Source organism: Melanostigma gelatinosum (assembly GCF_949748355.1).
Source record: "Melanostigma gelatinosum genome assembly, chromosome: 11".
NCBI classification, from domain to species: Eukaryota; Metazoa; Chordata; class Actinopteri; order Perciformes; family Zoarcidae; genus Melanostigma; species Melanostigma gelatinosum.
In genome coordinates, this window is record NC_136644.1 from 23757033 (window position 1) to 23770839 (window position 13807).

At 42.6% G+C, this 13807-nt stretch overlaps 2 protein-coding genes across 2 annotated transcripts; both read right to left on the reverse strand.

Moving 5' to 3' along the window:
* Nucleotides 1-8362: 8362 nt before the first annotated feature.
* Nucleotides 8363-10006, reverse strand: LOC306784836 (E3 ubiquitin-protein ligase TRIM21-like; the record flags this gene model as incomplete). The annotated part of the gene is made up of 1 exon (XM_079278979.1): nt 8363-10006. One exon carries the CDS (start codon nt 10004-10006, stop codon nt 8363-8365), a length of 1644 nt encoding a protein of 547 aa, XP_079135105.1.
* Nucleotides 10007-10648: 642 nt separating this feature from the next.
* LOC306784841 (E3 ubiquitin-protein ligase TRIM21-like) lies at nt 10649-13012 on the reverse strand (the record flags this gene model as incomplete). The annotated part of the gene is made up of 1 exon (XM_079278984.1): nt 10649-13012. One exon carries the CDS (start codon nt 13010-13012, stop codon nt 11375-11377), a length of 1638 nt encoding a protein of 545 aa, XP_079135110.1. The 3' UTR covers nt 10649-11374.
* Nucleotides 13013-13807: the final 795 nt, after the last annotated feature.

Consider the following 13807-nt stretch of genomic DNA (forward strand, 5'->3'; position numbering starts at 1 on the left):
ATCTACACACTGAGAACAAAAGAGAAAGCGTGACTAAAAACGACTTTAGTACATCATTAATAATTAGAGTTTTAGTTTCATTTGACTTAACTTCTTGTCAGTCTTCACTTGAGGCCATCTGACCAGTGTCATATGTAAGAAATTTGAGCAAAAACCGGGGTGGTTAGTAGATATAATAGTGTTTAATAATTCATAATTAAGATTCATAATTAGTCATAATCATAAGGGTTTTGGGGATGCATAATTAAGATAAACATAAAGTGCTGTAGGATTATAGAAGGGAGTAAGTCATAACTGACAGGATTTGAATGTGTTTGTTGCAGGTAGAGCGAGATGTGAAGACAGGCGTTTACTGAGGTGTGAGCGTAGGTAGCCAATAAAAATTGAGATAGACGAAAGGGGAGGAGTCGCGAACGAATATGAGGGAGGGATATAGCAAAGCGTTTTTCTCTTCTGTTAGGTAGCGGTCCTGGGTAAGACGTGTTCTCCTGGGACTGGGAAGAGTTTTTTCCAAAGTGGGTTAATTGTGTAATATTTCATGAGATTAATGTACACCATTGCATAACTGTAATTGCAACAGCAGGATTAAAATCCTTTCTGACGGTAAACCAGTTTCGGTAACGTTTTTAGCGCCGTGTGTCTGAATAGCTATCAGACCACGTGTGCTGGCCTGCTACACGCTCCTCGTGAGGAGTTTTTCCTCAACAAATTTGGACGACAGCGGCAGGACTTCTTGCGGGACGAGACACGCATGCGGGACGGCATCGGTCACCTACATCTCCAAGGCGCCAATAAAAGGTAAGAACAGCACCTAACGAAGTCTGTCTAGGTAGTTTTAGGACATTTAGTGGAGATGTGGCCGACCGGCGTTTGCCCTGCTAAGCGTGCCTTTGTTCTGTGAGGACGAGGTGTGAAAATAAAAGGAGTGTGTGAGCAGGCCGTTTTGAGCTGAGCGAGTTGCAGTTTGCAGTGAGAGTATATTTGTAGAATGCATTAAAGGGACAAGTCCAGTGTATACAGAGGATCCTAAGAATAAAGAAATTAAAGGCAGACAGCGCTGTAATTAAATCATCACATTGGTATCAAACAGCTGTTGGCTAAAGCGGACTAATTTTGCACATACTGAGACACTCTGGCTCGGCGGGTGCATGGTTGGGCTTGTGTTGACAACTAGTTCAAAAGCAGGTATGTAGCTTGGCGAACTGAAATATCGTGGCATTCCGGCTTAGGGGTGCAATCCTTTGCGGGTTTAGACCACGAGTTTTGGGCCTTGAGCATACGCTGTTTAGAGAAGCTAGGCTAGCGGGAGTTAGCTTCTGAGGCTGCGGCTCCTGGAAGTCACTCTTGCTTGCTTTGGCCGTGCAAAAATAGAGGATCGTGTGGATGATTCAGAAGATGTAGAATAATGGGCTTTTGGGGAAACTAGACTGACTGAGGAGAGTGGTGTGACGCTGGAAGTTTATAACTCGTGATCAAACGTAACAATGAACTCAGGTCTGGAGGAGCTAATAGCCTGTTAACCGGAGGATTTAAGGTTTAATAAAACCGGACAATAAGTCCAATAATACGTGTGACCAGTCTGTGTTTTAGCAGCGTGGAAATACGTTTAAAATGATGAATAACATTGCATAATCTGTAGCCGCGCTGTGAGGAGCTAACGCTAGCTATGTGTAGCTCCGGTGTTGCGGTACTCTGTATGTAAAATAAACGTGCTTATAAAATAAAATAACCAGTAGAGTGTGAGAGGAGACAGAGGGCGTACCAGTGGAATTAAAGTGTGGGATTTTGGTGAAACTTGTGTGTGCGTATGCTTTATTAGAAGCTCCGTTTTTGTCGTTAGCATAGCGGTTAGCATATCCGTTACCAAAACAGCCAGTTTCAGGATAACTTCCGGTCTGCGAAAAACAGCGAAGAAGAAGGATAAAACGCCAGAAAACCAACTAGCGGCCAGGAGGAGTAACTGCTAGGAGGAGTAACTGCTAGATAATCGTAAATAAGTGTTTAGAATCTGTGAATTTTTCAGAGATTCATTGTCTAAGAGCTGTGAGCTTATATCCTGACCTTAGTTTTAATTAAGCATTATAACTTTAGTCGTTGACTTTGGTTTTAATTCAGCATTTTAACAAAGATTAATGGTTTCAGTTGTGCTTCTTCAATTCTTGAACTTAATTGTGATTCATTATTTTGCAGACCAGAGTGTAAGTGCAGTTCAACAGTTTGACTTGCATTGGTATTTCTGATTGAATATCTTTGAACACAGTTATTGATTTTTTAAAGTTGAATTTAATATTTAATTGATTAATTATTCATTGTTTTTTAATTTCATTTTACTTCCAATTTTAAACCTTTCGAATTCTGATTTGGAACTGGATTGTGATTTTGATTCTGATTTAGATGTTGAGTTTGATTTCGGAATTCTAACTTCAATTTTGGATTCGAGATTCCTTCACATATCCAGTATTGACTAATTTTGGCACATTTACTATTTTACATCGTTCCTAAGAATCAATTTTGACACGGACGGCGCAAACATATTTGAGAGATCGTTGACCTCTCTTACACTACAGACGTATGCTAACATTTACTGCTGAACTTTTGGCAGTTTTGTGGTTGTTTTAGTCAAGGTGCGTGGTTGAGTGGATCCAGATCTGGGAAGTGAAGCAGTGGATCCCAGTTTTGGAGTCAACGGCCGCACACCATACAGCACAGAGGGTGAGTTGACTTTGATTCATGTGATGACAAGCGTGCACATGTAATACACACAGTTGAATACTCCTAGGCTGCATAATGTTTACATTAAAGAAGCAGAGGAAGGAAGTAGGAGAACTGGTAAGAAAACTAAGATGTGGAGTAAGGGAAGTAGGATAACTGGTGGGAAGACTAAAATGTGAAGTAAGAGAAGTAGAACGCATCAGAAAAGATTTGCAACAGCAGATAGAGGAAAGACGAGCAGAAAGTAAAGAAGACGAGGATATAAAGAGATTTCGTCCCTGGAGAATGCAGCGGCGACTGCTGAAACTGCAAGTAGCAGAGGTCGACAGAGAATTAAATAGAAAAGTTCAGGCCAAGAAACAGATAGCAGCAGAAGCCCAGCAGCAACAAAATCCAGCAGTACCAGCCTCCACGGTGGTGTACAATCAGCCCCCACCACGATGCAGAAGTGGTGCATCCAACAGAGGGAGAGGTAACGATGAAGGGGGGCATGGGGGTCTTGTAAGTAAAGGAGTGTGCTACGTATGTGGGAGAGAAGGTCATTGGGTGAGAGATTGCCCTCATAAAAGAGCAGGAGGACCGATCAGTGCAGCACCACAACATGCTCCGTTCCCACCACAACATCAGCAGTACCTACGACCAGGTCCATCTGGACCTCCTCCCGTGAGACATCAACAGATGCCCATGCTGTCACCAGGACCATGGGGAGGTTCAGTGTATAGCCAAGATACATAGATGGTTGCCATGTGATCCCTTACAGCAGAGATATCGAGGTGAAGGGGGGATATGGTAAGGTGTCAAACATTTTTTGTAGATCCACATTTAGAATAGTTTTCAGTAAAGGTGCTACTCACAATTTTTGAGATTAATAACGTCATGATAAACCACAACTTTGAATTTAAATACAGCACAATCCAAGTCCTCTAACTCAGTGATAGGTCCTAGCCTAGACTTGCTAACTCTAGAAATTGAGAAATATACGGGAGCTCTAACTAACATGAGCCGAGTTTTGTTTTCTCAGGTGACAAACGCAGAAGCAGCAGCTGACGAAAGGAAGCCGCCTCCTGTCGTGTCACCAGGCAGTCTGGTGTGGATAAAAGTCCACAAGCGCAAGTGGAGTGAACCAAGGTGGACCGGTCCATGGGAGGTAGTATTGGCAACCTCACATGCAGTAAAGGTGAAAGGTAAAACTGGAGCTACTTGGCACCACCTCACTCACTGTGCAGCAGCGAAGGTAACGAGTGAGACACTCGCAGAGACAGGATTGAACATCAGACAGGCAAAATTTGAAGACACCTCAAAAGAGGGTTTAGACAGTACTGACAATGACGTTTCCCCCACAGTTTAAGCGAGGCCTTCCATTTGGAGACTCTAGCTTCAGTAGGTTATGGAAGTCTGTAATTACTTTCGTCCTGATTTCAGTAGTTTCCCTCTTAGTATGGGGAATTAACCACAGACAGGAACCAGAACACATGCATGACTACATCAGGATTCGAAATTTAGCCTCAGTAACTAATCAAACCGATCTCAGACCACGTAGAGAGGCTTCTCTGACGACACTCACCTATGAAAATGTAACTCTCACTCTTACGTTCAAAGAAGGTACAACATCAACGGTCCAGTTCGACTTCTGTGAAGTAGTTTCCTGTCCCAGGTATGAACACACCTACGGGTGGATGACCAAAACCTTGTGCATCATAACTGACCAGTGTGGGCCCGCCACAAATAAGTATGGTAAGCTGTTATCGTATTATAACTGTGATTGTGAAGATTGGGGATGGGCAATGATGAACACAGGTGGCGAGGGTTTAGGAAAAGACCCCAACCCAGGTCTTAAAGACCGACTAAAGATGTTAAATGCCCCAGCTTCTTATCACATGTGTAGAAAGGGGGTGGGTAGATGTAATCCTTTAAGACTTACCTTAACAGACCCAAAATTGACTGACGGAGGACTTTACGTAGTACAGGGAAAGGCAACTACTGATAGTCCTGCTCCACAAGGGCTTATTAGGATTATTGTTAAGCCTGCCAAAAAGATCATGGATGACCAGGTTCGACATACGACTGATGCAGAGAATGAGGTACCGGGGGTGGAAACTGGAATGGCAGATGGGAATTTATGGCTCCGGTGGGTACAATATACGGCTTCAAGTCAGAGAAGTACAGATTGTATTGTGTGTTCAGGACCTAGACTCCTAGCAACACCAGTTCCTTCAAGGTTTAGACCCCTAAGCCCTGAATTTAGTTGTATTTTAACTCTGTTTACTGATGACACTTTGCCCCTCCATCACACTTGTCAGGGGCTGCACTGGGATTACCCACCTGTAGAATATAATACCCCACCTCTGTTCAAGGTTTCAGAGGGTCCATTTGATTGTATAGTCTCAGATACAGCTATGGGGCCCAATGTAGGCAGTATTATTGAAGCAAATTGTAGCAACAGTCACAATGCTAGCGACTATTTATATAACAGTGTGTTACGACAGACAACACCTAGAGCTGATTTATGGTGGTGGTGTGGAGGAAGAACCATATATCCAATCCTGCCTAAAGATTGGACAGGTAGATGTGCGTTGGTGCAACTTATATTACCATTCTATATCTTGCCTGTCACTGATGCAACTTATAGAGAACTCATCTCTCCACGCCCACATGCTAACAGAAGATCCAAAAGAGATGCTGGTAGCCCGAAGGGAGCCTTCGATGACCAAGTATACATAGATGGCATAGGAGTGCCAAGGGGGGTGCCGAATGAATTCAAAGCCAGAAATCAAATAGCTGCCGGTTTTGAATCTGCATTTTTCTGGTGGGTAACGATTAATAAAAATGTCGATTGGATCAACTACATTTACTATAACCAACAGCGTTTTGTAAACTTCACCAGAGATGCCATATCAGGACTGCATGCACAGCTGGCGAAGACTAGTTTAATGACCTTGCAGAACAGAATGGCATTAGATATGATATTAGCAGAGAAAGGTGGCGTTTGTCAGATGTTTGGGACTGCTTGCTGTACTTTCATTCCAAATAACACAGCTCCTGATGGATCGGTGACCAGGGCTCTGGAGGGACTGACAGCACTCAGCCAAGAGCTAGCGGAGAACTCTGGTGCCACTAATCCATTCACCGACTGGTTGGAGAGTATGTTTGGCAAGTGGAAACATACATTTTTGTCAATCGTAATTACTCTGTGTGTTGTCGTCGTAGGCCTCCTAGTCGTCTGTGGATGTGGGTTCCCTTGCATCCGTGGACTTCTACAGGGGTTTATTGCTTCAACGATGAGCCAGACTCCAGTCCAGGGCAACCAGTTATGTGTCGAGGATGAGGGAGAATTGGAGCTTCTGATGGCCACAGTCTAGATGAGGCCACCAGCGGTGCCATAGCGGAACTTCACAAGCGGTTCCTGACCATCCTCTCGGAGATCCTGAAGGACCTGATAAAGGCCCAGATGGACTTCTAACACATCCGGTGAGATATTGGAAATTTGGGAAATAGACTGATTGTTCTGGATGAGTAATTTGAGATTTTATTTTTGTTTAATGGGTTATAATGGGATTTTAGGGTGTAAAGATTAAGAAATGTAATTTTGTCAAGTGTAAAAGAACAGTCAAGGCTTCTCAGTATGTGTTCTCTAGCCTACAGGCTGTATCCTGATCCTGCCAGCCCCAAGACATGGAAGGCAGTGATTTTCAACGCATTCGATCTTTTCCTTTTTTACGGATTCTATCTTTCCCTTTTTACGGATTTAATTTTTCCCTTTTTTGTCTTCCTTTTTTACGGACTCAATTTTGAAACGGACTGAACAGAAATACTTGAAATGATATCTGTATGCATGAATTGTTTGCCTCTGTTTAGATAGATAGGGAGCCTCTCCCTGGATTGAGTAGGGGGGAGGTCTCCAACGACATTTGAGTAACTAACTACATTTGAGTAACTAACTACATTTGAGTAACTAACTCACAGTGAACTGTGGGTTAGGGGGGAATTGTAAGAAATTTGAGCAAAAACCGGGGTGGTTAGTAGATATAATAGTGTTTAATAATTCATAATTAAGATTCATAATTAGTCATAATCATAAGGGTTTTGGGGATGCATAATTAAGATAAACATAAAGTGCTGTAGGATTATAGAAGGGAGTAAGTCATAACTGACAGGATTTGAATGTGTTTGTTGCAGGTAGAGCGAGATGTGAAGACAGGCGTTTACTGAGGTGTGAGCGTAGGTAGCCAATAAAAATTGAGATAGACGAAAGGGGAGGAGTCGCGAACGAATATGAGGGAGGGATATAGCAAAGCGTTTTTCTCTTCTGTTAGGTAGCGGTCCTTACAGCAGCTCTGTTTGTGAGGCTGTTTCCTCCTTCAGGGTGTGCCATGAGTTTAGTTACAGACATTAGGCAGAAGAGGAGTTTATTATCACGGGAAACTATTAAGTCTTGTTTTATCTTCCTTTTCCTGCAGCCACCAGAACCCTTTTCACAAGAAGAAGTCAGTCCCACATGTAAAGATATATTTTGGGTCGGCAGGAAACAGAAGTCTCCTTACAGTCCTCTTCAACTCTGCAGCAATCTTACTGTCAGTCCACAGTTCAGCTCACTGTTTGTCCTGTAATGTTGTAACCTTCTCTTATTGACATTAGTCACTAAATCAGACCAGGAAGTTGAGTCGCGTGCAGTCTGTTCATGCCTTTAACAAACGCGCCTCCCTGTGATGTGCGCTGTGCTGACATCTACTGGTCACAGGAGGGAAACACACCACACCTGTGAACACTTTGGTGATTTCATAGACGAGACTGCAGTTTCAAAATAAAAACTTCAACGGCTTCTTCTTCTGCACAGGATTTTACTGCAGTGATACTTTGCAGCAGAGTCATTTCATTCATTACAAAACATGTTTTCATTCACGTTACAGCATCTGTTGTAGTCGCTGACATATATCAACCTTTTCTGTCTTTTAGGAACGAGGTTGAGGACTCAGTGCTGGACTAGGTCACTGGTATACAATAACCTGTCATGGAAACCTTTTAAAACCAACGTAATCTGGTAATTATAGTACTCACACACAGGCTGAACAGCCGTCCAACGTGCTTTATGAAAAACATTCAACAGAAAATAATGAAAGAACAGAAAAGCCAACGAAATGCTAATTAAAATCAATGTATATCAGTACCATTATATCGAAAGCCCAGGAATTTACATACAAAAATCAATATTATTCATCACTACATTGTTGATTATACCAGGAAACAAATCTATAAATGTCTCTTTAAGAAGCAACACCATAAACAAATAATCCACATTTTAACAGTGAACTCTTCCAGTTCATGTTCTCACTTCTTATGACACACTGAGTGACAGAATAACACAAAAGAGAAAGTAATGACCAATCACATCCAGATGAAAACAAGTTTACAGAAACATTACCACTCAATATGTACATTTGTTACCTTAATGATAATACATCTTCATCCACCTGTCATTGTTTGTTTAGTTCTTATGTCTTTAATTGAATCACATCCTCGTGATGACTGTATGAAAACTTTGTCTGCTTTATATTTACTTTGTGGACATGATATATGGAAAGATTAATTCAATATGTGGATGTTTCACTGGCAACGCTTCATTGCGCAATTAGTTGCCGATCATAAAAAAAGTTCAGACAGTTTGATTGACAGGACAGATGATCAGAGGGGCGGTGTTTTTACCACCATCATTATCACAAGGACCAAAGTATGGGAAGAGTTTCTCTTTGAAGGAGCAGCCAGTGAAGGAGTAGATAAGAGCTGCAGCATCTACGTCATAGAAGGAGACCAGATCCTCCTCATGATCCACAAACACCCCCACCTTCTGAGGCTGAGACTTCAGAGAGAGATGGACTGAAGGGTCAGCAGCAGCTATGTACTTATTTCCATTTCTCAACCATATGGCCCAGTAACTATTCTGAGGACTCATTGTGATGTGTCCCTTCCTGTTGATCGACTCTCTGGCCACTCCTAAATTCCACGCAGTCTTTCCTTTAACTTGAACCTCAAAGTAAAATCTGCCAGAAGAGAAACTCTGCTTCCCTAAAACACAGTTGAAAAAAGAAAATCTCTCTGGGTTGTTTGGGAGATTCTTCTTCACGTCACCATGTTTCACTTGTTTCCCATCAGCAGACAAGATGAGTTTAGGATTTGCTGTATCAGGATCAAGAGTCACATCCACTGCAAACTTCTGGATCCTCTTCAGCTCAGCTTCAATCAGCTTCTTTATCTTTTTACTGAGCGTCTCCTCCAGCTGAGACACAGCTCTCACCACAGTCCCCTCATATGATGCTGGAGGAACACTGACCTTTGTCCAGTCCTTGGTGGGTGGTGGATGGTGGATGTTTGAGGACTGAACACTCTGGAGAAGATGGAGGTGGTCTTCAGAGAGTGAGAGCTGAACCACCTCAGTGCTTCTCTTCTTCAGCTCAGAGATTTCCTGTTCCAGCTCTTTGATGAAAGCTTCGGCCTGTTTCTCTGTTGTTTTCTTCTTCTCTTCTATTGTTTTGATGAGCTCGTTCAGGCCTCTCTCAACAGACTCCTTCAGATCAGTGAAGACCTGAACACCTTCTGCTTTCTCTCTGTCTGCATCTTCCTCACTGAGGTCGACTGAGTGTTTGATCTCCTGAATCTTCACTCGTCTCTTCTGGATCATCTGCTGAATTTCAGCCTCTGTCTTCTTCAGCTCCACCTTCTTTCCTTCATATTCTTCTTTCAGAGGAACAACATTGTGCATCTTATGATCTAAAACAGTGCAGAGCGTGCAGACACATGTCTGGTCGGTCTTACAGAACAGCTCCAGAGGTTTATCGTGCTTCGTACACATCCTGTCTTCCAGGTTCTCCACAGGGTCGATCAGCTGATGTCTTTTCAGGCCTGACATTGTCAGATGAGGCTCCAGGTGAGTCTCACAGTAGGAGGCCAGACACACCAGGCAGGACTTCAGGGCCTTCAGTTTGGTTCCAGTGCAGACGTCACAGGGAACTTCTCCTGGTTTGGACTCTTGTTGCTCTGAGCTGCTGGTTTTCTGTTGAGCTGACTGTCTGAACTGAACAACCATCTCAGAGATGAAAGTGTTGATCCTCAAATCTGGTCTTGTGTTGAAACCCTCTTTACACATGGGACACTGGCATCTGTCACTAGTATTCCAGTGTTCATTAATGCAGTTTTTGCAGAAGTTGTGTCCACATGATGTGGTGACTGGATCAGTGAACACATCCAGACAGATGGAGCACAGGAACTGATCTTCAGATGACAGATTGCTGGCAGCAGACATATCTACACACTGAGAACAAGAGAGAAAGCGTGACTAAAAACGACTTGAGTACATCATTAATAATTAGAGTTTTAGTTTCATTTGACTTAACTTCTTGTCAGTCTTCACTTAAGGCCATCTGACCAGTGTCATAATAGAATTAAAAGAGTGTAACTTCCTGTTTGATGAGAGCTGTGAGTTTTGTGTTAAAGCGATTGAAACACAGTAAATATTATCAGCTGCACTCACCAGTGTTTGTGTCAGTTGTTGAGAAAGTCCTGACGAACAAAGTGTAATATTTCTTTCGACAGAAACACAGAGACTTGTCTCGACTGCAGCTCTGCCTTCACTCTGACAAACACTAAGTTTCACTTCAGGAACGTGACGTTGAAGCTCCGCCTCTTACAGCAGCTCTGTTTGTGAGGCTGTTTCCTCCTTCAGGGTGTGAGATGAGTTTAGTTACAGACATTTGGCACACCTGTGGGCTGTGGCACACCTGTGAACACTTTGGTGATTTCATAGACGAGACTGCAGTTTCAAAATAAAAACTTCAACGGCTTCTTCTGCACAGGATTTTACTGCAGTGATACTTTACAGCAGAGTCATTTCATTCATTACAAAACATGTTTTCATTCACGTTACAGCATCTGTTGTAGTCGCTGACATATATCAACCTTTTCTGTCTTTTAGGAACGAGGTTGAGGACTCAGTGCTGGACTAGGTCACTGGTATACAATAACCTGTCATGGAAACCTTTTAAAACCAACGTAATCTGGTAATTATAGTACTCACACACAGGCTGAACAGCCGTCCAACGTGCTTCATGAAAAACATTCAACAGAAAATAATGAAAGAACAGAAAAGCCAACTAAATGCTAATTAAAATCAATGTATATCAGTACCATTATATCCAAAGCCCAGGAATTTACATACAAAAATCAATATTATTCATCACTACATTGTTGATTATACCAGGAAACAAATCTATAAATGTGTCTTTAAGAAGCAACACCATAAACAAATAATCCACATTTTAACAGTGAACTCTTCCAGTTCATGTTCTCACTTCTTATGACACACTGAGTGACAGAATAACACAAAAGAGAAAGTAATGACCAATCACATCCAGATGAAAACAAGTTTACACCAAACATTACCACTCAATATGTACATTTGTTACCATAAATGATAATACATCTTCATCCACCTGTCATTGTTTGTTTAGTTCTTATGTCTTTAATTGAATCACATCCTCGTGATGACTGTATGAAAACTTTGTCTGCTATATATTTACTTTGTGGACATGATATATGGAAAGATTAATTCAATATGTGGATGTTTCACTGGCAACGCTTCATTGTTCGATTAGTTGCCGATCATAAAAAAAGATCAGACAGTTTGATTGACAGGACAGATGATCAGAGGGGTGGTGTTTTTACCACCATCATTACTACAGGGACTGAAGTATGGGAAGAGTTTCTCTTTGAAGGAGCAGCCAGTGAAGGAGTAGATAAGAGCTGCAGCATCTACGTCATAGAAGGAGACCAGACCCTCCTCATAATCCACAAACACCCCCACCTTCTGAGGCCGAGACTTCAGAGAGAGATGGACTAATGGGTCAGCAAGAGCTTTGTACTTATTTCCATTTCTCAACCCTATGGTCCAGTAACCATCCTCAGGACTCAGTGTGATGTGTCCCTTCCTGTTGATCGACTCTCTGGCCACTCCTAAATTCCACGCAGTCTTTCCTTTAACTTGAACCTCAAAGTAAAATCTGCCAGAAAAGAAACTCTTCTTTCCGAGGACAAAAACACAGTGAGAAAATCTCTCTAGGTTGTTTGGGAGATTCTTCTTCACGTCACCATGTTTCACTTGTTTCCCATCAGCAGACAGGAGGAGTTCAGGATGAGCTGTATCAGGATCAAGAGTCACATCCACTGCAAACTTCTGGATCCTCTTCAGCTCAGCTTCAATCAGCTTCTTTATCTTTTTACTGAACGTCTCCTCCAGCAGAGCAACAGCTCTCACCACAGTTGGCTCATATGATGATGGACGAACACTGACCTTTGTCCAGTCCTTCAAGGATGGAGCAGCTTTCAGGGATGGGACACTCTGGAGAAGATGGAGGTGGTCTTCAGAGAGTGAGAGCTGAACCACCTCAGAGCTTCTCTTCTTCAGCTCAGAGATTTCCTGTTCCAGCTCTTTGATGAAAGCTTCGGCCTGTTTTTCTTTTCTTTTCTGCTTCTCTTCTATTGTTTTGATGAGCTCATTCAGTCTTCTCTTAACATACTCTTTCAGATCAGTGAAGACCTGAACACCTTCTGCTTTCTCTCTGTCTGCATCTTCCTCACTGAGGTTGACTGAGTGTTTGATCTCCTGAATCTTCAGTCGTCTCTTCTGGATCATCTGCTGAATTTCAGCCTCTGTCTTCTTCAGCTCCACCTTCTTTCCTTCATATTCTTCTTTCAGAGGAACAACATCGTGCATCTTATGATCTAAAACAGTGCAGAGCGTGCAGACACATGTCTGGTCGGTCTTACAGAACAGCTCCAGAGGTTTATCGTGCTTCGTACACATCCTGTCTTCCAGGTTCTCCACAGGGTCGATCAGCTGATGTCTTTTCAGGCGTGAAGCTGTCAGATGAGGCTCCAGGTGAGTCTCACAGTAGGAGGCCAGACACACCAGGCAGGACTTCAGGGCCTTCAGTTTGGTTCCAGTGCAGACGTCACAGGGAACTTCTCCTGGTTTGGACTCTTGTTGCTCTGAGCTGCTGGTTTTCTGTTGAGGTGACTGTCTGAACTGAACAACCATCTCAGAGATGAAAGTGTTGATCCTCAAATCTGGTCTTGTGTTGAAAACCTCTTTACACAAGGGACACTGGTATCTGTCACTAGTATTCCAGTGTTCATTGATGCAGTTTTTGCAGAAGTTGTGTCCACATGATGTGCTGACTGGATCAGTGAACACATCCAGACAGATGGAGCACAGGAACTGATCTTCAGATGACAGATTGCTGGCAGCAGACATATCTACACACTGAGAACAAAAGAGAAAGCGTGACTAAAAACGACTTTAGTACATCATTAATAATTAGAGTTTTAGTTTCATTTGACTTAACTTCTTGTCAGTCTTCACTTGAGGCCATCTGACCAGTGTCATATGTAAGAAATTTGAGCAAAAACCGGGGTGGTTAGTAGATATAATAGTGTTTAATAATTCATAATTAAGATTCATAATTAGTCATAATCATAAGGGTTTTGGGGATGCATAATTAAGATAAACATAAAGTGCTGTAGGATTATAGAAGGGAGTAAGTCATAACTGACAGGATTTGAATGTGTTTGTTGCAGGTAGAGCGAGATGTGAAGACAGGCGTTTACTGAGGTGTGAGCGTAGGTAGCCAATAAAAATTGAGATAGACGAAAGGGGAGGAGTCGCGAACGAATATGAGGGAGGGATATAGCAAAGCGTTTTTCTCTTCTGTTAGGTAGCGGTCCTGGGGAAGACGTGTTCTCCTGGGACTGGGAAGAGTTTTTTCCAAAGTGGGTTAATTGTGTAATATTTCATGAGATTAATGTACACCATTGCATAACTGTAATTGCAACAGCAGGATTAAAATCCTTTCTGACGGTAAACCAGTTTCGGTAACGTTTTTAGCGCCGTGTGTCTGAATAGCTATCAGACCACGTGTGCTGGCCTGCTACACGCTCCTCGTGAGGAGTTTTTCCTCAACAAATTTGGACGACAGCGGCAGGACTTCTTGCGGGACGAGACACGCATGCGGGACGGCATCGGTCACCTACATCTCCAAGGCGCCAATAA